A 22567-nucleotide genomic window follows, 5' to 3' on the forward strand; every position below is an offset into this window, starting at 1 on the left:
CAACCTTTTGATCACCCCTTTGGAGTTCTAGATTTCAAGGAGCTTTTTGGGAACAGTACCCTCAGTGCTAGAGACGTAGATCAAAGAGCACGTCTTATTTAACTTGGAGAAAGTACAGCATTTTTTACTACAAGGTGGACTTTTAAAAAGTCTGAAATCAATCAAAAGACTGACAAATCTTATCTCTGATATTAAAAAAACAAACGCAGTAGAAACACAGTGATCTTTCTGTTCTTTGACTAAAGCAAACTTGAATGCACATACTAAAAAAGGTCATTGCCGAGTACCCTTTGAAAAAAAAATTCCAGTAAAAATTCAAATTTCCCTCATAAGCAACGTTTAGATCCAATCAACAACAAAAATGTGGTTTGCCGGCCATTCCTAGAGTAGCAAAATGGAACTCGCTGGAGATATTCTACTTTGTAAACCTACTCATGGTAGACAAACACCAGAGAAGAAGACCTTTATTGACCAATTGACGGAGGATACCGGATGCAGGTTTGAAGATCTACCAAATGCAAAGAACGACAGAGAAAGATGGAAGAAACGTGGCAAAGAAAGCCGAGCACATTTAACCCTATGATGATAAATATTTATGAAGATTACACTGTCTGACGTTTATCAACTTTTACTCTGTTGTTAATTTAGTAAAATTTAATTATGAATTAGAAAGAAAGATTGCGACTGGCTCAAATACAATGCATAAGTTTATCACAAAGTGGAGGTTTACGGTTGAATTATTAATTGCTTCTTGATAAGGTTTTTATGTTTTGTCCTCTACTTTGTTTTGTATGTTTGTGGTTTGTTGTGCGTGCATTATGTATGAAATAAACAAAAAGTGCTTGTACTTTATTTTAAAAAAATAGAAAAAAGAAAAATAAATTGATATGAAGAAAGGGTGCATACTCAATACTTCATCTAACATTTTGAATTCATGTGGAAATCATGAGACAAAATGTAAAACATTTACCATACATATGCCCAGTGAAGTATCTTGCCTGCCAGAAAGGCCATGGAAGGTACAAGGTTGTGAACAATTGTTCATAGAGGCATTAATTATCTTGAAGCTATCAAAGATGCAAGTCAATTAAGCCATTTGAAACACGATTGTTAAGTGATCTTTTTCCCTACCATTTGAGCCATAATTGCGGAATGGTCTTTCACTTCTTACATCCAATCTATTTGGCACTGATTGCAGGAATCCAGCAAGCATATGGACATCAATTATCAGACGTGGTAGTCAAGAAGTTGATTGATTTGGACCGATTATGGTAAAAGGTTTGAGCTGCACGCAGGACGGATGATATCCATCCCAAATTGAAACAGAAACCATTTTGTGTGTTTTTCTTTTTTACCTGAATCATAATACAGAAGTGTTTATTAAAAAGCTGTGCTTTCTGTTTGTTCTTAAAAGAGACATCATACTGTTTAAGTTTCTTTTATCAAAATAAACATCAACACATTATCATACCACTGATAGCCAGGAAAGCCACAAAAGTTAACGACACAACCTTTGAAGAAGCAGATAATGCGTTATCAGATATATTCATGCAATAAATGCAACAGAATAAAAAATATGATTAATAAGGGAATCAATGTGTGGTGAAGAGGTTTTCAACTAGTCTTTGAAACCCAACAAGGCCTGGTTCTTGATAATTTTACCGAGATGAAGTCGAGGTAAACTATCAAGAACCAGGCCTCGGCGGGTTTAAACCACTAGTTGGAAACCGATTCCACACACTTTGATTCCCATTCATAAATACCTTTTCGGTAAAAAAACATCAACACTTATTGGTCAAAAAGTAAAACAAATGCAAAAATTATAAATGTTCAATGATTTCTTTCAACACAACACCCCTCCAACTATGAAATGGTAAGGCCCTCGGGTAAACAACTCCTTATAAGGAGATGGCTGTGCGTGTCGCGCGTATCGCGTGATATGGCACAACTGTTGCTCTCGACCAATATGAATGAAGAAACTGTCCCGCTCACAACCGGTCACAAACACTGGTCATTATCAAAGGTTTAAACACCCCCACGTGACGCGCTCTCCACCAATAGGAATAACGAAACTGTCTGAGGTATTTATGAATATTAATTTAAGCACTGCGTATACAGTGCTGCACTGAAACATCCAGGAAAAAACCCCACATACATGTAGGCAAATATGACTCGGGTGGGACTCAAACTCTGATCCCAACCATACAACTAAATAGTAATAATATCCAAGTCTTATATAGCACACGTGTACCTACCAGCAATGTACTCAAGGCGCTTAGTATATATTAATACACAGAAAGATAGGTTATTGAAAGTTATGCATTCTGAGACCCAAGCACCTTATAAGGGTTCACAAGGTGCTACGGCGCATGAAGCAGCCACAGCCAGGAACACTGGTGAGAACCCCTTCTCTTTTTTATAAGTGCACTGGGTTCTTTTACATGCGTTACACAACACATGGGACCAACAGCTTTACGTCCCATCCGAAGGACCAAGTAATGGTTAAGTGTCTTGCTTAAGGACACAAGTGTAAAGGCTGGGGATTCGAACCCACACTCTGCTGATCAGGAACACCAGAGTTTGAATTCGGTGCTCTTAACTGCTCGGCCACGACACTTCTCATGTGTAGTTTAAGGGCATGTATACCTTTTGATCCATTGTTTTAATCCCATACAAATGTAGAGTTAAAGGAACACGTTGCCTTGGATCGGTCGAGTTAGTCTTTGAAAAGCGCTTGTAACCGTTTGTTACAAAATGAATATGGGTAGAAAGATGTTGTAAAAGTAGAACACAATGATCCACACAACCATGCCTTGAAATTGCACGGTTTTCCTTTTACCTCATCGACTAACACGGTCAGCCATTTATGGGAGTCAACTTTTTGACTCCCATAAATGGCTGACTGTGTTAGTTCGCAAAGGAAAAGGAAAACCACGCAATTTCGAGGCAATGTTGTGTGGATCATTGTATTCTACTTTTATAACATCTTTCTAACCATATGCATTTTATAACAAATGATTACAAATGCTTTTTATAGACCAACTCGTCCGATCCAAGGCAACGTGTTCCTTTAACAGAATAAATAATAAAACTAACCTGTGAAAATTTCATTTCAAAGGGTTGTAGCATTTTTTTTATAGATATTGCTGAAAACCTTTAAGCAATTATGTCTACACAGGAAGAATGATCTATACAATTTGAGAAACATATCCGACAACAATATCCATGACCACATTCATAGTTCATACATGTAGTTCAATCTATCTATTTCAACATTACTTTGAAGTGATGTTTTAGACTATCAAAAGCTGATGTACCAATGAAATTTTTATTGCCATTATTTTTGGTAGTGATAACCAAATGTATACTTTCCCTTTAAAGCCATTATACACTTTCGGTAAAGAGTATTGTCCAAGTCCCACACTTCTTGTATCACAACTTACATATAAAATAACAATCCTGTGGAAATTTAGGCTCAATCGGTCATCGGAGTCGGGAGAAAATAACGGGAAAACCCACCCTTGGTTTCCGCTCGTTTTGCCGTGTCATGACATGTGTTTAAAATAAATCCGTAATTCTCGCTAACGAGAATTTATATTGTTTTAATGTTTTCTGAAAAAGTAAAGCATTTCATGGAACAATATTTCAAGAGAAGTCTTTCACCATTACCTTCTGTAAACCCTGTAAATTATTTGTAAATCTGTGTTGTTGTTTTGGCTTTAAGCTACAGAAACACAATTGTGAAGTCTGTTCACATGTAAATCTATCAGTGTAGCTTGTACATGACAAATGTATAAGTACACAGTCAGTGGGTATTCTTTATTTCTGCCATTGAATTATTTCTACCTGCACATAAAACAAATTGAAATTTTTATCACCGATTTGATTAAAACTGTCCTGAGTATAAACAACCATGTGGGGCAATACAAGGTCAACAATTCAATTGAACTCGGCGAACAAAACCCACAAGAAAAAAAATAAACACATGAAAGGCAATAATTATCTGAAGATGTACTTGAAATGGTCCTGTCCACCCACCCTGGAATGATAATTGTTGGGCAATGTTCATGGATTGTCCCATATGGAGTGTACTGAACAATCAGCCATAATACAAGAACTTAAATGCAATAAAATCACAATATCTGTATACATGAACACTGTAACTCTACTACTGTCTGACCTTTCTCAAATATAGGAGGCATATCAAGCTACATGAGTCGTTTCTCACAAATACCGTTATGGATAAACAAGACAAAACAGGCCAACAATGACAATTAAAAAAATGTAAATTTAAATGCCAAAATACATCTTATTTATGATGAAAATTCTCTTCTTCAAACAGGGGTTAAAGGCAGTGGACACAATTGGTAATTACTTAAAATAATTATAAGCATAAAACCTTACTTGGTGACAAGTAATGGGGAGAGGTTGGTGGTATAAAACATTGTGACAAACAGCTACCTCTGAAGTGCCATAGCTTTGGAGAAAGAAGTAATTTTCCTTGAATTTGATTTCGAGATCTCAAGTTTAGAACTTGAGGTCTCGAAATCAACCATCTAAACGCACACAACTTCGTGTGACAAGGATGTTTTCTTCTTTCATTATTATCTCGCAACTTCGATGACCGATTGAGCTCAAATTTTCACAGGTTTGTTATTGTATGCATATGTTGAGATACACCAACTGTGAAGGCTAGTCTTTGACAATTACCAATAGTGTCCACTGCCTTTAACAGGAACAGGCCAGGGGTCAATTTCACAAAGAAATAGGACTACTTGTGTGTAGCTCCTAAGATCAAAAACGTGTAGCTAGGCCTTAGCACGAGTTACTCGTCCTAAGTCGAGATAAGGCTTGTCTTACATCTTTGTGAAATTCGCCTCTGGTACTTCACAGAGGTAACGAAGGTAATTGCCTCCATTCACTCTGGTGATTGCCTTTGTGCCCTTGAAATGCTCCAGTAGAAATTTAGAAGTAAAGGGTGCCCCTTTACCAACGAGAAAAAGCCATGGTGCCCAGGTCGCCCTTTCAAAAACAAAGCAAACAGGCCTGGGTTAAAATAAGCATCGAAAGAAAACAGGCTGATGTATGATCAATAAACAACTCAACTATTCTCTGATATCATCTCATTGGTGTTTCTACTTTCACAACTTTTGAACCCAAAGTGGTATCAACATGGGGTTTTAAAAGCATTCAAACATGCTCTTTTCAAATGAATGAAACAAACAAAAAATTGCCTTAGTTGACAAACGACTCATTTTACTTTCATTTCATTACATATCGAGTTATGTGCTAACACATCGGTGTATGGGTAAAAAACAAAATTAAAATTCTTCATCCCCGATTCCAAATTAACATCTATTATCGTAGCGGTACCCACTGTCAGAGCATAGAATTCGAACTGCCTCTAGCTACCGGGCAACCTCAGTAGTCTAGTTGGTAAGACACTGCTCTAGAATTGCAAGGGTCGTGGGTTTGAATCCCACCTGAGTAAATGCCCAGGTGATCTTTTTTTCACAGGACTCGGGAAAGTACTGAGTATACAGTGCTAACACACATCGGTGTATGGGTAAAAACCAAAATAGGCTGCCTTAAAGGAACACGTTGCCTTGGATCGGACGAGTTGGTCCAAACAAAAGCGTTTGTAACCGTTTTTTATATAATGCATATGGTTGGAAAGATGTTTTAAAAGTAGAATACAATGATCAACAAGTTTGCCTCGAAATTGCATGGTTTTCCTTCTACTGTGAGAACTAACACGGTTGGCCATTTATGGGAGTCAAAATTTTGACCCCCATAAATGGCCGACGTGTTAGTCGACGAGGTAAAAGGAAAACCACGCAATTTCGAGGCATGTTTGTGTGGATCATTGTTTTCTACTTTTACAATATCTTTCTACCCATATGCATTTTATAAAAAACGGTTACAAACGCTTTTCAAAGACCAACTCGACTGATCCAAGGCAACGTGTTCCTTTAATTCAATTGCTTTTACAATAGATAAACCACAATATAAAAAGACAAGCAACTTAATATGAGCACTTTTGCAGGGACTACAATACCCTGCAGTAAAATTCACATAGGAAAAGGAGAACAAAAACATGGCAACACTTAAGCTGAAAACAAACAATTGTGAAAACGTACTATTTTATACTCGACTTGCTCTGCAACTCACGTCATAGTTTTATAGTTGTCATAAACTAAAACTATTTATTGTTTCATGTGTGTGTTGAGTTTACAAGTATAAATACATTAACGAGGTCAGATAGATTACAAACACAAAGATGTTTTCATTAGCGATAACTGGGTATCTTAAGTACATAAATTTACAGTACTATTATCTTTCACTGAACACATAAAACTTGTATTGACACAATTCACCTGAGGTTACACTAGTGCTACAATATTGGTTGCGTCACTTTGCCACAATCTCGGTTGTGCCATTTTGGGAGTCAATGTACTTATGTGTTGGTAAAAAGTCAAAGTATTAGTCAAGATTTAACTTTTGAACGCAAGGTACCAGCAGAAAGATCTGGTTCGTTTGCCATTGTTCAAGAAGGCCACTCTCTACTTCTGAGCACGAGTTCAAGTTCAAGGGCCAAATTTAAAGAAGAGCTGCAAAAGCACAAAAAAGTTGCTTACCAGAATAAAGTTGAGCCCTTTTCACATGACCAAAATGTAGCCAGGGTCCATTGCTACAAAATTTATGAGCGTGGATTGTTTATTTAATATCACTGTGTGTGACTGATTTTGTGAGCTTTCCCACTAAAATTAAAAAACTAACAACCCTTGTGCAATATAAGAGTGATATGACGAATTGGTATAGTAATCCTGATCACCTTGATTGGACAAGATAGCACCCACAATAGCATGCCTGTTGGGCATTTTCTCCTAGGACATGTAGGACGTCGTTCAATAAACAAGGATTCCTTTCACACGATGATGTAGCCCACGTCCTTGGTCAAAACTTCCGCTAGTGTAAGATTTTGTTGTAGGTCCGGACCTCCAGACAAAATGTAGCAATGTTGGACAAGATATGACAAGGGACCCTGGACACTCCAGAAACTATTGTCCTTTCACACGAGGTGCATTTTGTAAAATCTTACAACAATGCTACAATTTAGCAAGGGACCCATGCTAAATTGCTCTCGTGTGAAAGGGGCTTTACCAGCCAAAAAAATACAATGCCACACGTACCCATTTGTGACATGGTTTCCTGGTTGTTTTTGCTCATCAGTAAAATGTCGAGTAACATTTTCAAATGGCATATAATATTTAGCATCTGAAATGTTTCAAATTGGTCAAAACCCGCAAACAGCACTACAACTTGGCAGAAATGCTTTCCGAAGATAAGCAGCAGCCTAAAATATTCTTTCCTTCGCAAGCCTCTCGGCACAATTTGTTTGACATTGCTTTCCCAACTTCAATTTACCCAGAAGTTAAATGTATTATTATGTCTCATTACAATACTTTGCCATAAGTTTTTCAATCGAAGTCTAAAAGTATGCCTAAAAATTACCTAAGTATTGGAAATTGCCAGAGGAGGCTGCACATGGACTACATCTTATCATTCCGGAGTACATGTTTTATGGCCAAAAGAGTATGTAAAAACCTTATACATATATATATGCAATTTAGCAACAGTAATTTCTTACAAAAAGGTCTGAATTTTAGAAGGCATGTTGAAATGATGAGATTTCCACCTTTTAGTTTACCCCTGGAGGAGGTATAGCTTTCAACCTCTGAGAACAGTATCCCTAGTGTAAGCCAGAAAGACATATCAGAGAGCAACATTTCGTAAAAATTATCTGAAGAAAAATAGCAGAGCTAAGTACTGTTTTTTTCACCAGGCAGACATAAATAGGTCTGAATTCAGATAAAAGTCTGAAATTTTCATCTCTGCTTTTTATGCCAAATGATGCTTGGATCAGTTTTGTGGCTCACAAACAGAAACAGTCAAAAACATCTGTCCCGACCAGAATAAATTACCGAAAGCATTTCCTGTGAGACTCAAAAGGCCTTCACCACATGTACTGGTTTCCTAGCTCGGCAAAGTGAAAGTGTCAAAAACTACAACCTGGAAGTCAGCATGGGAAGCCAAGGGTTTTTGTTAATGAGTTTTACATCGCATGGAGACAATGCTTGTACAGTTCACAATAACCACAGAGAGAACTCTATCAATGTGTATCGCTATGCTGAAGAAGAAGATTTTGCAAGAAGTTATGCTTTGTTTTTGAAAGGGAAAGGGCACCAAGGTATTTTCTCCTTGGTAAAGGTCACTCAGCTATGAGGAAATTGTGAATTTCTACTGGAGCATCTAAAGGGCACCAAGGCAATGACTAGGGGGCATGGAGGCAATTTCCTTTTGTGAAGTACTAGGCATGAGCTCAGACCCAGAGTCTGTATGCTACACTGAAGAAGATGTAGCAATAATTTCAGAGTCTGTTTATTTAGAGACTATAAATGTTTTTTACCCTCACTCAATACTTTTCCGAGTTGTGTGGACAAAATCCACAGGCAAATTACTCGGGTGGAATTCGAACCCATGACACATAAAGACAGTTTGAATCCTATATTCTTCATTGAGAGAGTTGCATCAACTTGCGATTGGAAGACCACACTGCACTTTAGATTGTACTTCAGGTTGTCCAGAATTAGGAAACTAATTTTACAAGTTCACAGATAACGTTGCAAGAAGTTGTAAGCTTATTACATGTACATTGAACACTTAAAACACTTAATACAAAGAATATATTTACGACAATGTACAAACATCTCTGTATTCTACAACAAAATCTCTACTGTCGCAGGCAAATGGCAACCTCTTTCACCAGAACTTTTTTATCTTGTTCATTGTTGTCTCTTGTAAGAAATAGGACTGTTCTGATTGTTTAGCTGTCTGCAATCTCAACAATCAGGACAATTCCAATAAAGTACATTCAGCAGGTAGCCTGGTATGCTATCTGTAAATTATGCTTTGGTGTGGGCCAAAACCTACTTAAAACATTTGTACACTAGCACTTAGGATGTGACACCGACAGACTCCCCTTCTGTGACCATCAAGGCTAGGTACTGATCTATATTTAAGCCTGGAAAGTTTGTTGACATCTGCCCCTCCCTGACAAGCTCGCTCCAAATACACATTTCTCGTTTTTCTGTTTACATGTATTTGGAGCCAGCTGTTGCACCATAGAGCAAGGAAGAGTGGTTGCACATACTGACTACCATACATGTGTACATTGCCAATGATTGTACCATGCACCCTACTTCCGATTCTCAATTTGGATTGGAATCGGTAGGAACAGTTTAACGGAAGTCTCAAGTTCCATTTAAACACAAAGAAAAATAAATGTAGGCACAACCCTATTTTAAATGTTATGTAGTAAACAAAGTTACAAAACCAATGTAATGTGATTCCATTTAAACTTGTTTGCTTCAAAGTAATGGAGTAAAAGTGTACATCAAAGTCAGGGGCGTGTTTTCGCAATCGTAACCAATAACTGTATCGATTGAATTAGCCATTAGGTAATCACTTGCAAAGGACCGAAACTTTTATTGGTTACAGCCGTGAAAACGCACCCAAGACAATAGTGCTCTTGTCTGTTAGCAGTAGGTTTCAGGACTTCATATGACCACCAGCTTCATTTCCCTAGTTTGTCGTCATTTCATATAATTATGCTATAGACTGTATCAAATAACCCCTTTTGGCTATGAAAGTCGCCATATTGAAAGGCAGACCGCATGCGTTCTCAACGCATACATCAACGAAGCACGCAGTGCTCCCGGTTTGATTTATATGGCACACAAACGCACACCAACTCGCACACGCTGTTGTAGGGCAGTTATTTAAAATCATATTTAATACAGACTAATGAAACTTTTTTCTGTAGTTCTTTTATGCTACTTGATTTTAGCTTTTGTACTGGGCCACTTTTCATCTTTTTTGATGCTCACGTCAGGTCCCTGAATCCAAGTTTAAAAAGAGTCTTCTATTTTTGAGAACTGATAAAGGCATGCTGGTCCACTTTTGGTACACATGTCATCACGTATTAAGTGTGGTTTGTTATGTTTGATTGCAGGTCCCTGGATCAAACTGATAGCACACTGATAGAACACTGATAGAAAACCTAAAAATAAGGGGCAGGACTTGTAATGGGTTCAAAGAACAACCAAATCTCAGTTTCCTAAAGAAAAATATTTTGTTAAATTTATAGTTCCGACATAATTTCAGTTTAACTAAATCTAAATTCAGCCAGTCAGTTTCTCTAGTGGTTTATATTGATATTTCAAAAAATCAGTAAAAATGTTAAGAAAAACATCCACAATGAGACAATGGACACAGACCCCACGCAGACCATGGCCTCTGTTGCCCCTGGTCTTGGCCTTTGTGCCCAACCAAAAGTTTCTCACAGACTTTAAGATTGCCCAATGCAAGTGCCCCTGGTGTCTTGGCTCCCTGGTCTTGTGCCCTTCAAAAGTTTCTCATAGACTCAAAGATTTTGCATGTGCTGTTGCAAAATGAAAATGCCCCCCTTTCAAAGATGAAATTTTAGGCCTAATGAGAGAGAAAAACCTCAAGTGGCCTCCTTTTACTCACCTATCTGTCTGGCACTTTTGCTTTCACTTGCCAGTTCTCCAACTCTCATCAGCGCATCGTAGTAATCTTTGGCAACTTGAGTGACATCTGGAGAAAGAGAAGACCACAAAAAAAAAACATTGACAAACAGGATCTGGACGAGCGATTTCAAGAAGATGAAGGAAATGTGTTTAAACAATATTATTTTATCTCTATTATAGCTCATAACAGATCAATTGAAGAAAAAAAGCTGAATTTGTAGATGATGCTGGGCATATTGATACAGAGTGAAACTTCAAGGGCAGGTCAAAGAAAAGAACCCATTGTAGCCCCATTGTGCTATGTTTTTCAAAATTACGTAATCATCAAATGTATTAATAACAAACATTTTGCGAGTATTCTGTTTGCAAACGCCGGACATTTGAATTAAAATCAATGAAATCAAATAAATCAATGACTGAAAATGAAATAAATAAACTGAATGATTGAAGTCACTAAAATCAATGAAACCAATGATTTTAATAAATCAATGACTCGGATCACTAAAACAAAATGGCTGAAATCATTGAAATCAATGAATAAATCAATGAAATTAATCTGAATTACTTTTCAAGAGGGTTAAACGTTTCTCACATAATCATGAGAAGTCTAAGTATGTACTCTTGAAGCTACATGTACCTGATATAATAAATTATCCACAAATTATTTACAAATGGCTTTGAAATTGATAATTGCATTTAAATAATGTATTACTCCAGAAAAACACTATACAAAGGGACAGTTAGTTATCTTCAACTATAGGCTAACGTTTTGCGCATGATGCCCATGGCCTAAAAGTTACCATGGAAATTTGACTTTATAATGGAAGGGAAGTGACATTTCCATGGAAATAGAAAATCCCAAACAAACTTGACAGACTTAGCTGGAAAAGGGCCTAGGGAGAATATGAATATTTGTGTCACTTTATGCGTAAACACAGATCTTTCATTCCTTGCAATTTTGCCTAGAAAAATATTGTGACAGGTAAGTTTTGTGCACAATGACTAAAAAAAAAAAAACTTTGAGTAGCAAATGACACATTTTGTGTAGCATTTTGCTCTGCTATACAGGGGAAATGAGTGTTTCACTGACATGTCTGGTTAGATCTTTTCCATGTAGCCTTGATCCATGCTAAATTGTGTTGGATCAGAGGCTGATTTCAAAGCACAAACCGTGAATAATCTATGGGGAATATAAAAAGGTAGATCTGCCTGTAATTTGATTGGGATTGGGGTGATATTTACATGAAGCTATTTATGGCAGGTCATACGCGCAGGCCGTGCAGGCCTGATAATAATATTTACAAAGGCACATTTCCTTATAATTTTGTAGGATGCCCTTTACCAAGTCGAAAATGCCATGTTGCCCTTGCCCTTTGAAAAACAAAGGGGCAGGCCTGATACTTCATGGAGGCAACGAAGGCGATTGCCTCCAGGGCCCTTGGTCATTGCCTTGGTGCCCTTGAAATGCTATGCCCAGTACACATTTACAGTTTCCTCATAGGGTGCCCTTTACCAAGGAGAAAATACCTTGGTGCCCTTGCCCTTTCAAAAACAAATCATACAGGCCTAAGATGCCTGTACGTGTACTATGCATACGATCAGGTATTCACCAATGCACATTTTATTTATTTTGCTCAAAACATTTGTACAAGTGCAGTATATTTTGTTGTTATGGTTGGCCTACATGTATGATTTGCAAACATTTGTGTAGGTGGTGTATGTACATGTCTTATTAACTTGGGAATGTCTGTTGTTATATCAGCTGTTTCTACATCTGAATTACAATACTCACATTTTTGAGAGTGAAAATAAAATTAATACTGAGCAATAATGTTTTCCCAATTACTCACAACCAATCCAGCAACATTTAATCAGACATTCTTTTCTTTTGTGTGAGAAGAGTTATATCTCCAGGAATATAATCTAATCTGAAACCAATGTCATCACATGAACTTCCTCTACTTTTTGTTCATTATGGGTGCATTCGTTTAGCTTCCCTGGGTCGACCCCGGTGTGTGGCGTTTTTTTTGTAAGGACAAACGTGTACAGATAATTACCCACGTTCCTCCTAGAAAAAAAACTTGCCACACACCGGGGTCGACCCAGGGAAGCTAAACGAACGCACCCAATATTACATTTCTCTCCATGAAATTGCATGTTTTTATCATTTGATTTCACAATCCCACCTTTGCACTTGTGACTCGAGCTAACAAGGCATGGTACCTTCTCTGGTTCATACATACAAACAATCAACCCACTCATTGAATACAATCAACACAACTCTGGTTTCTTGGGAAGTCTTTACTATCTAAAAATGGCAGAAACAACAAATATATAATTCAGACTCTGTGCATCATCAGAAACGCCATATTTGTTGAATTGGACACAAATTGGTTGACAATTTCTTTCTTCCTTCGGTGACTACTTTACTTTTTTCAAGAACAATTTTAAGGCCGGTTGCGATTTTCAGAAAAATCATCAACATCAGGGGAAAAAAATTCCTGTAGAAAAAAAGAAAAGAAAAGAAAAACAAATACATACTACTTTCAATGATCTTCCTTCAATACAGTTGCACTGAATTAATCAGAAACAAGATTAAATAAAATAAAATCTTAATTTTGTTTGCTTGTATCTTCTCAAAATCCTTGATGAAAACTTCACATTTAGAACTGGAGACTCGAAGTTTTCTGGGGATCATAGAATTACATCATAAAAATATCGAGTAAATACATCACAATAAATGTTGTACATTTTGGTATACATGTGCTATATAAGACTTTGATATTATTATTATTATTATTATTATTATTATTATTATTATTATTATTATTATTATTATTATAACATGTACATGTACATGCTCTTTCAATCTTATAAGTACAATCTTTCTCTGTGATGTTAACCTCCCAATTATTGATCTGTTGAAATTTAGCAAGAAACCATATGTCGTTCTGAATCATACATGAATGAATGGACGCCCAGTAAGGTCAATTAAGAAATCAATGAGTCTGTTCAGTAAGTAAGGGGTTAGCACCTCTCCAACACTATAGCTTCTTCATCTTGTACTATATATTATATTCATATTACAGGGCTTCAATTTTAAACTGGACTGCAGGCCCAAGGGCAGTAGTTTTAGTGTTCGGCCAGTAAACATATAATGACTGGACAAGTCCAGTCAGTGGCCTTATTTATTGAAAATTGAATGAGAAAACCTTTCTCTGTGTAATATACAAACGCAAATGTTGACTTTGAGTCTGATGCAATACCTTTCAAATGTGTTATTAATGAAGGCCTACATCATACCAGGGCTCAAACTTGTGTACACTGTACTGCATGAGGCCAGTAGTTTTAGTGTTGGGCCAGTAAACATGACTGGACAAGTCCAACGAACATTTAAAGGGAAATTCAATTGAATTAGCATACCTTTCTGTGTAATATCTTGTGCAAATGTTGAATTTGAGTCTGATAGAATGGCTTTTAAAGGATTTGGGTACTTTTTCTAAATGTCCATAGATTTACATTAAACTTACAGGGTTTGAAGATAATGATAGTGGAAAGCTTCCCTTCAAATATTACTTACTGAGGTGCTGTAGTTTTTAAGAAATGAGTAAAACAATGTCATGAAAATACGTTTGTAAATGATTAAAATAATTTTCGTCTCATGAAACGAAAATTATTTTCATGACATTGTTTTACTCATTTCCCAAAAACTATAGCACCTCAGCACGTAGTATTTTCAGGGAAGCTTTCTACTATCATTATCTTCAAACTGTGTAAGTTTAGTGTAAATCTGTGGACATAGTGTTATTTGTCCTACAAAAGTTACATAGACCCTTTAATAGTATTAGCAAGAAGGGCTACATCATATCTGGGATCCAATGTTACACGCACAGGTCCAAGGCCAGTACAGTAGTTTTAGTATTGGGCCAGTAAACTAATGACTGGAAAATTACCGCAGTCTGGTTTTTTCTTCTTCTTCAATTGAATAAGAATATCTCACTCTTTGTATGAATATCCTGTTTAAATGATGATTTTGAGTCCGATACTTTCAATTGAATTCAGTAATGAAGTAAAAATACTCATCAAAGACAAATGAGATTTAAATCTTCTCTAACATCTTTTAGTACTTGTTCAAATAAATAAATAAAAAAAATTAAAAAAATTAAATTCATGTTAAATTGTCAGGAAGTATTGTTCTCGTTTTGATTCTGGTGTAAAAACAATTCTTGTCCTGTTCAATTCTTGTCCATTTTAGGCAAAAAGCCCTGGTTTTGTGGATTTTCCTGGCCAAATTCGAGTACTGAATGCATAATGCCGAGTAACTTTTGTGATTGGTAATTGGCTTAAAAATAATGAGACTTCAGGACCTTTGGTTTAGTGGGTTTAGAAAGTTCGATGCTAAGAATATAAAATAATATTGCGATTGAAAGGTGACTCTGTTTTTAGAAATCAAAAATTGTTTGGGCTTCAATTGTCAACATACAATGTACTTTCACTTGTCAAATATCCAATACACTATGTACATTGTAAACCTAAACATAAAATGTACAAATTTGTCTGTATGATTTAGAAACAAAACAAAAACCACAGCATATGAGTTATTTGTCATGTGTACATGTGTTGTATACCACTTCTACACGTACCATAAATGTGTAAAAAAAAAATCCCAAGAAATTGACAGTGAATTCCTTATCACCTTCTTCACATTATGTAAAATTCTTCCCTCTGCACACAACCGACAAAGCACCCAAATGCAAAGATTTGATTGATGTAAACGTTCATGCATTATGAGCGGCAGTTACCATGCCAACGTTTGACTTTCTTTCATCCTTATTTGTCTGAGTACATTTGTCTTACAAATTCCTACGAGCAGGTAATGATTTTATCTTATTTGTGGATAAAGACGGTTGAGTGTGATACCTGCGAATGGGGTTAAGTGCAAATTGTCTTAGTGTGTTAACAATGGGTAAATGCAGAATTCCATCGGTTAACTCCTGCCCACATGGTCAGTGCGGGAAAACATTTCAGCACTCAGGATTTTTCTCAATTTCCGATCACCACACGTTTTCAAAATCATAATGTAAACTTGTAATTTCCTTTCAAATCTTTTCAACAAAAATTTGTAAAATTGAATATAAACAGTACTAGTACAATAATGTTATCCAAAAAGCCATACATTTAGGGTTAATCTTTGGTTTCAGTCCATTTTTATGATCTAAGGAAAAACAAATCTGCCACTAAATAAATCCTGGGCAGAACCCTATTAAATGAACAGGGCCCAATTTTATCAAGCATGTAAACACAACAATTTGCTAAGCACACATAAGTATTGCTAAGCAGAAAAAAGGTCCCAGCCGAAATTCCATACTGTATAAATTGTTGTGACTGGTGACCCGCTCAATTTGTGCTTAGCAAAGGAATCTGCAAAGCACGATAGCTCAGTTCGATGTAGCCGAGCTCCTGCATGTTAACTCTGAGGTTACAGGTTCAAGTCCAACGGCAGTAATTTTATCTTTGTTAAACCTAACATTGTATAAAATGTCCCTAGTCAGTTTCCCTTGTAGTGTATTATTGGATAAACAAAATTTACAACATCTCTTAAAATTCACACCAGCAGAAATCAGCTAAAATTACCCCGCTCCCCTCCCCAACCCTTTCAAACTAACAATCCACTGCATGACAGGAATTTTATTACATCATAAACGCCTCCACCTGTTGTCAAGTTGGTATGACGTCAAATCAGACTCGTTGACAACTTTTGTTATTAACATCCCTAGTGTAAACTTAGAGTGCCTCTATAATGAGGATAAATCCCATAAATATGGGTGTGGATACTTCCTATTCAAACATCACCATCTTTCACTTGATTGTACTTGACCAGTTGGAACTAACCTTCAGATAAATAAACACCACAAAGCAAAGATGTTTTAAAGGCACTAGACACTTATTGGTTATTACTCAAAATAATTTTTAGCATAAAAACTTACTTGGTAACGTGCAATAGAGAGCTGTTGATACATGTACATGTAGTATATTACTCATTGTGAGAAACGGCTCCCTCTGAAGTATTGTTATTATTGTGAAAGAGGAAAGAGGTAAATTCTCACTCAAACATTAAAGGCAGTGGACACTGTTGGTAATTACTCAAAATAATTAGCATAAAACCTTTCTTGGTGACCAGTAATGTGGAGAGGTTGATGGTATAAAACATTGTGCGAAATGGCTCCCTCTGAAGTGCCATAGTTTTCGAGAAAGAAGTAATTTTCCACGAATTTGATTTCGAGACCTCAGATTTAGTATTTGAGGTCTCAAAATCAACCATCTAAACGCACACAACTTTGTGTGACAAGGGAGTTTTTCTCTTTCATTATTATCTCACAAGTTCTATGACCGATTGAGCTCAAATTTTCACAGGTTTGTTATTTTAAGCATATGTTGAGATACTTTGACAATTACCAATAGTGTCACTGCCTTTAAAAGACTTCAGGCCTGAAGTCTTTTTTAGGCATCTGAAAGTGCACAATCAAGGTCGTTTTTCTTTCATTGACCAATGACCAATTGAGTCGAAATTCCCACAGGTTTGTTATTTTACATTGGGATCTAGGGTTACACCAAGTGAGAATACTGGTTTCTAAAAGAATAACCAAAGGTGTCCAGTGCCTTTAAGACTATAAGAGTAGTAAGTTACTTGTCTGGGGATGGTAACTATGAAGGGCCTTGGGAAGAGGTTCACCTCAATGTGTTTGACAGGTCAACAGATTGGAAATGACTGGGTAAATAGGGAGTAAGTTTATATTGCCCGCAATGTTGTTGCAGCATAGTGCACTCATATTGCCCAATGTTTAAATACTGCCAAATATTTGGCCGGACTCTCATTCCAAGCTTAGAGGCAAAATAGAGGCAAAATAGAGGCACTTTCCTTCTGCCTTGAAATGTTCCTATGTAAATTTAAGATTGCTTCATAGAGATTCCCTTAACCCCTCTATCCTTGCGATGCGAGGCCTACATTTTTGTAAACTGTACCATTTACCATATAGTAGGCCTACATTGGAGGTATGCAGATCTAAGCATGCCTCCATAATATCATAGAGTAGGGACAGAGCTGTTCTGATAACCCCTGATATAGGGCTTGGTTAGGGTTAGGGTTAGGGTTACGGTTGAGGTAATGGAGTAGGATTGGAAAGTGCATTACGGGTATGTGGGAACATAGGGGTGTGAGAAAATAGGGGTGTGGAAGATAGTGGGTGTCAGAAAATAGGGGCGTGGAACATAAGTAGGTGTGTCAGAACATAGTTTGTGTGTACCAGTTGTACACAGCTACCGGTTTGTCATGCAGGGCTCGACATTTACACCGGACTGCAGACCTGTTGGGCGTGATCGGTCAATCTACGCGATCGGTCGATAGCGCTGCGCTATTGAAAGATCTATTGGCCGCGCGGCAACCGTGTATTTTTTGCATGATCAGCCGATCGAGCAGGAATGGGTTTGCGTGATCTACCGATCGTGCAGGAAAAGTTTTGCACAATCAACCGATCGTGCAGGAATGGGTTTGCGCGATCAGATTGTGTATTTCACTTCTTAGGGATTATTCTTCTTGCATGGATATATCCAGATTTGTTGGCGATCTGTAAAAACGGGACCATCTTTTGAAACAAAACTTCCACGGCATAGTTGTACTCAATTGTATACCTACATTATGAAGGATTTAATCAATGGACGGTAAAAAAAAACAAAGGTATACTGTGGCTCCAACCTTCATGCAAAAAAGTTGACTTCCTCAACTCAATGTGTAAAAAAAGTGAAATTTGATGATTTGTGTCCCAGCCAACACACAGACCCTATTGATTTTACAGTGACTTATTAATGATTAGATGATCACCCCAAGGTTAGTTCCAGGGCCCCCCTGGTGATATCCACTTCCTGAGCACAACACAGCACAACACCTTTACTTCACTTCCTGGTGTGACCCTAGTGGTGTGACAAAGGTCCTCCAGAACAGGACAGGACATTGTTGTGATTGTAGTGTACAGTGTGTGTACATGAACCATGATCATTGCAACAATCAATATAAAATTATACTCATCAGCAATCAACACAAGGACAGTGACTCAACTCAATCCAATTTGTTTCTACAATGTCAATAGCGAATGCATTAATCAACAGAGAATAATCTAATGAAAATTTCCAATAGACCTTCCCATTGATGATAAACAAACCGGCGCTGGTTGACATCGACCGCCAAATGTTACTAAAAACGCCAACCTCCAAGATAAGATTTTTTTTTCACATTTTAGAAAAGCAGACTTAAAGGCAGTGGACACTATTGGTAATTGTAAAAGACTAGCCTTCACAGTTGGTGTATCTCAACATATGCATAAAATAACAATCCTGTGAAAATTTGAGCTCAATCGGTCATCGAACTTGCCAGATAATAATGAAAGAAAAACACACCCATGTCACACGAAGTTGTGTGCGTTTAAATGGTTGATTTCAAGACCTCAAGTTCTAAATCTGAAGTCTCGAAATCAAATTCATGGAAAATTACTTCTTTCTCGAAAACTATAGAACTTAAGAGGGAGCCGTTTCTCACAATGTTTTATACCATCAACCTCTCCCCATTACTCATCACCAAGAAAGGTTTTATGCTATAAATTATTTTGAGTAATTACCAATAGTGTCCACTGCCTTTAATAAATGAAATAAAAACAACCAAATGCCAGAGTCCTTATAAAGGTCTCTGAACTTGGCTCTGTAAGGTCAGAAATTCAAGTAGCTTGATAAAGATGTTTGAGGCTCATGCGGGATCCAGTAAAAGCGCCCCCTACTAGGTGGGATTCGAACCCATGACCTTTGCATTGCTTTCGCAGATGTCTTACCACTAGCCTAGTGGCTGACGGACCAGTGAAACAAATAGCTTAGAGATCCCGCTGGCTAGTCATTGAAAAAGTTATGCGCAAACCCTGTTAAATTCAAATCAAAATCTGATTTGACTTTTTAGCCCCTTGTATCTATACTGTCTATCTTACGTACGTATTTGAACAATGATAAGAGACGACAATTATGCCATTCATTTTACGCCCACTGCAGTTTGGAATTCAAATATTTGTTTTAAGTATGTCAGTACAGCATACTTGAGCCCAAACACTGTTGGGTGATAACTTTGAGTGGTAGTAGTGAAGTAGTGTTGAGAGATTGACATTTTACTGTTTTTTTCTTGAATAGACTGTTCAAATCTCTCAAGTGTTCAAACATATTTGGGAGCACTTTGGTCCCACGTTGCTTTGATATTCAAAGGAAACAAACATGAGCAATTTAAAAGGTCCTAAATGATGTATCAATCAATGTGACACTTGCACTCTATTGTATGTTCAGTCCACATAGCACCTTGTTTTTATTATAGTTTTTTAAGTACATCATAGAGTGTCACGGCCGAGTGGTTAAGAGCATCAAATTCAAGTTCTGATGCCAAGTCACCGGAGTGTGGGTTCGAACCCCGGTCGTGACATTAGTGTCCTGGAGCAAGATACTTTACTATAATTGCTCCTCTTCACCCAGGGGTATAAATGGGTACCTGGAGGGTAGAGGTTGATATTGTGAATAAAAAAGCCTTCCGAGCGCCATGGCAGCTCGGGGCTGTATACTCCCAATTGGGAGCTGAGAAAGATTAAAGGGATGTTATTGGCCCAATGACCAGGGGACTTATAAAAATGAATATTTATTAAATGGTTTATTCTTTAAAGAGCGTGGACACTAGTGGTAATTGTCAAAGACTAGTCATCACAGTTGGTGTATCTCAACATGCAAAAAATAACAAACCTGTGAAAATTTGAGCTCAATCGAGATAATAATGAAAGAAAAGACACCCTTGTCACACGAAGTTGTGTGCTTTCTGATGCCTGATTTTGAGACCTCAAGTTCTAAACTGGAGGTCTCTCGGAATCAAATTCGTGAAAAATGACTTCTTTCTCGAAAACTTCAGCACTTCAGAGGGAGCTGTTTCTTACAATGTTTTTTACTATCAACCTCTCCCCATTATTCGTAATCAAGAAAGGTTTTATGATGATATTTATTTTGAGTAATTACCAATAGTGTCCACTGCCTTTAAAATAATACTTGACCTGGGAAAATACCAAGGCAGCAGTAAAAAGGTAAATGGCATGCCTTTTGCGGACTGGTAATCTGTTCCTGCTTTGCATTCATTTCCGAGAAAAACAATTAAATGTTATTCTTTATTGGTAGCTTTTTTACACTGTGTCTATTCGTGCCTAATGCATAGCAGTTAGCCACAATAAACAAGTCAAGCTTTAGCAAAAGTCAAGCAACTTTGCTGAGAACTTTGCCTATAACAACAACCACCGTCAGATAGTTTCACAACATCCATTTCCTCATTTTGCGTTGCGGACCCTAACCACAAATGCAGAGATACAGATATCAATCACAGAAATCCACAGGAAGTTAGAGGATCTGGAGTGGTGTCCGTCAAATTGTCAGGAAATGGCCCAATGCTAGTAATCTGAGATTCAAACATGCAGTGAAAAGGCAGTATCATCACCCATTGCATAGATTGCTACATATGGCTAGTATAGTAGAGTGCAAGTGCAGAAAAAGATATGCATTGTCATCACTTCAGGGTTCGTGTTTAATTTCTTTTATGAAAAAGGAAAAGCTCCGGTCAAGTTAAACCTAAAAGTAAAAGGTTTGATTTCAATCCTTTTTTTTTTATTACTGTCAACTCAACTTAGTCCAGTCTTACACACAAAATGCTTCTTGCTATAAACTTCTACCGTATGAACTCGTGTAAGATGACATCAATTGAAAATAGCACTGTTGCCTCGGGTCAAAAGGAGGTTGCTCATTGGTCGATTCTGTTCGCAGTGCTTACAAATCTGCGCGCTTCCATCGTTTCATTACTATTTCACCTGTAAGACGGCGGCTGGATGATGTCCACAGACATAAGGAACCCATAGACGGACAGACAGCACCTATGGAAATGAATGTCTAGATACCGTAATTTTAACAGCACCAGACTATACCCCAAACCGTGGATGACGTCAATGCATAGAAGATAGATCTTTTAAGTATTCTCAAAGAATAGTATTGTTTTAAATATTATAACAGCTCTCTCAACATTTCCAGCTACAAATTTATAACAATTTGATTAAACAACAAAAGGAAGTGGCAGGAATAAAAAAAAAATTATACTATATATATACGGTAATAAAATTAATTAAAAAATATTTATATATATACAAAAATGTTATAAAAATACTATATTTATAGTTCATTCAAAAGTTGGGTGTGATAAAAGACCGAAGGGTTGCTATGCAACATGTTTTAAAATTTTGCAAATTTAGCTCACTTTTTTTCTCTTACTGTACCTTATTTTTTTTCTTTTAAGATTTTAAATGTTGGGAACATGTTTTGTTCTTTTAAAAACATCAACTAAAATTGCCAACTATAAAGACATGGCCTGGCATAGGACTCAGGTCTAAGGGAAGTTACAAAGCGCTGTTATATCCATACTTAGTGAAGTAATTAATTATACATACTTTGTGATGCTTTTTCATATGCTCTTCCGAGTGTAATGAGGCTCCGTAATTCTGGATTAAATCCTTCGATTGTGTTCTGCAGAAAGAAAGGAAAACATACTTAATAAACTTGAAATAAACAAACTTTATTTGGTATTTTACAGATTTCATTATAAAACAAACCATAATATTAATTAAATATTCATTTGTAGTTCATCATGCAATGCTTTTTAAAATTTGAATCAACAAAACCGGAACCAAAATGCTGTTTGGCCGGGGAAATTGTTTAGGCAAATCGTATATTATTATGACATTTAAAAATGCAAATCAAATGATTTAAAAATAAATGCTGAGGAGAACTCCAATTACTGGGTCTATATTTCCATTTGGATGATTTTAACATTTTCTGTTAAAAAAAAACCATGA

The 22567-nt window shown here is 36.9% G+C and overlaps 1 protein-coding gene across 2 annotated transcripts in view; it reads right to left on the reverse strand.

Annotated features, from left to right (window-relative positions):
* LOC139944135 (BAR/IMD domain-containing adapter protein 2-like) overlaps nt 1-22567 on the reverse strand; it is a 69404-nt gene that overhangs the window by 46182 nt on the left and 655 nt on the right. For both annotated transcript variants that reach the window (XM_071941097.1, XM_071941096.1), the window contains exons 2-3: nt 22163-22238; nt 10594-10680 (exon numbers count right to left, since the gene is read on the reverse strand). In XM_071941097.1, coding sequence (XP_071797198.1) covers nt 10594-10680; nt 22163-22238 — 163 coding nt within the window. The remainder of the gene's footprint in view (nt 1-10593; nt 10681-22162; nt 22239-22567) is intronic.

The sequence above is a fragment of the Asterias amurensis genome, chromosome 11 (genome assembly GCF_032118995.1).
Source record: "Asterias amurensis chromosome 11, ASM3211899v1".
NCBI classification, from domain to species: Eukaryota; Metazoa; Echinodermata; class Asteroidea; order Forcipulatida; family Asteriidae; genus Asterias; species Asterias amurensis.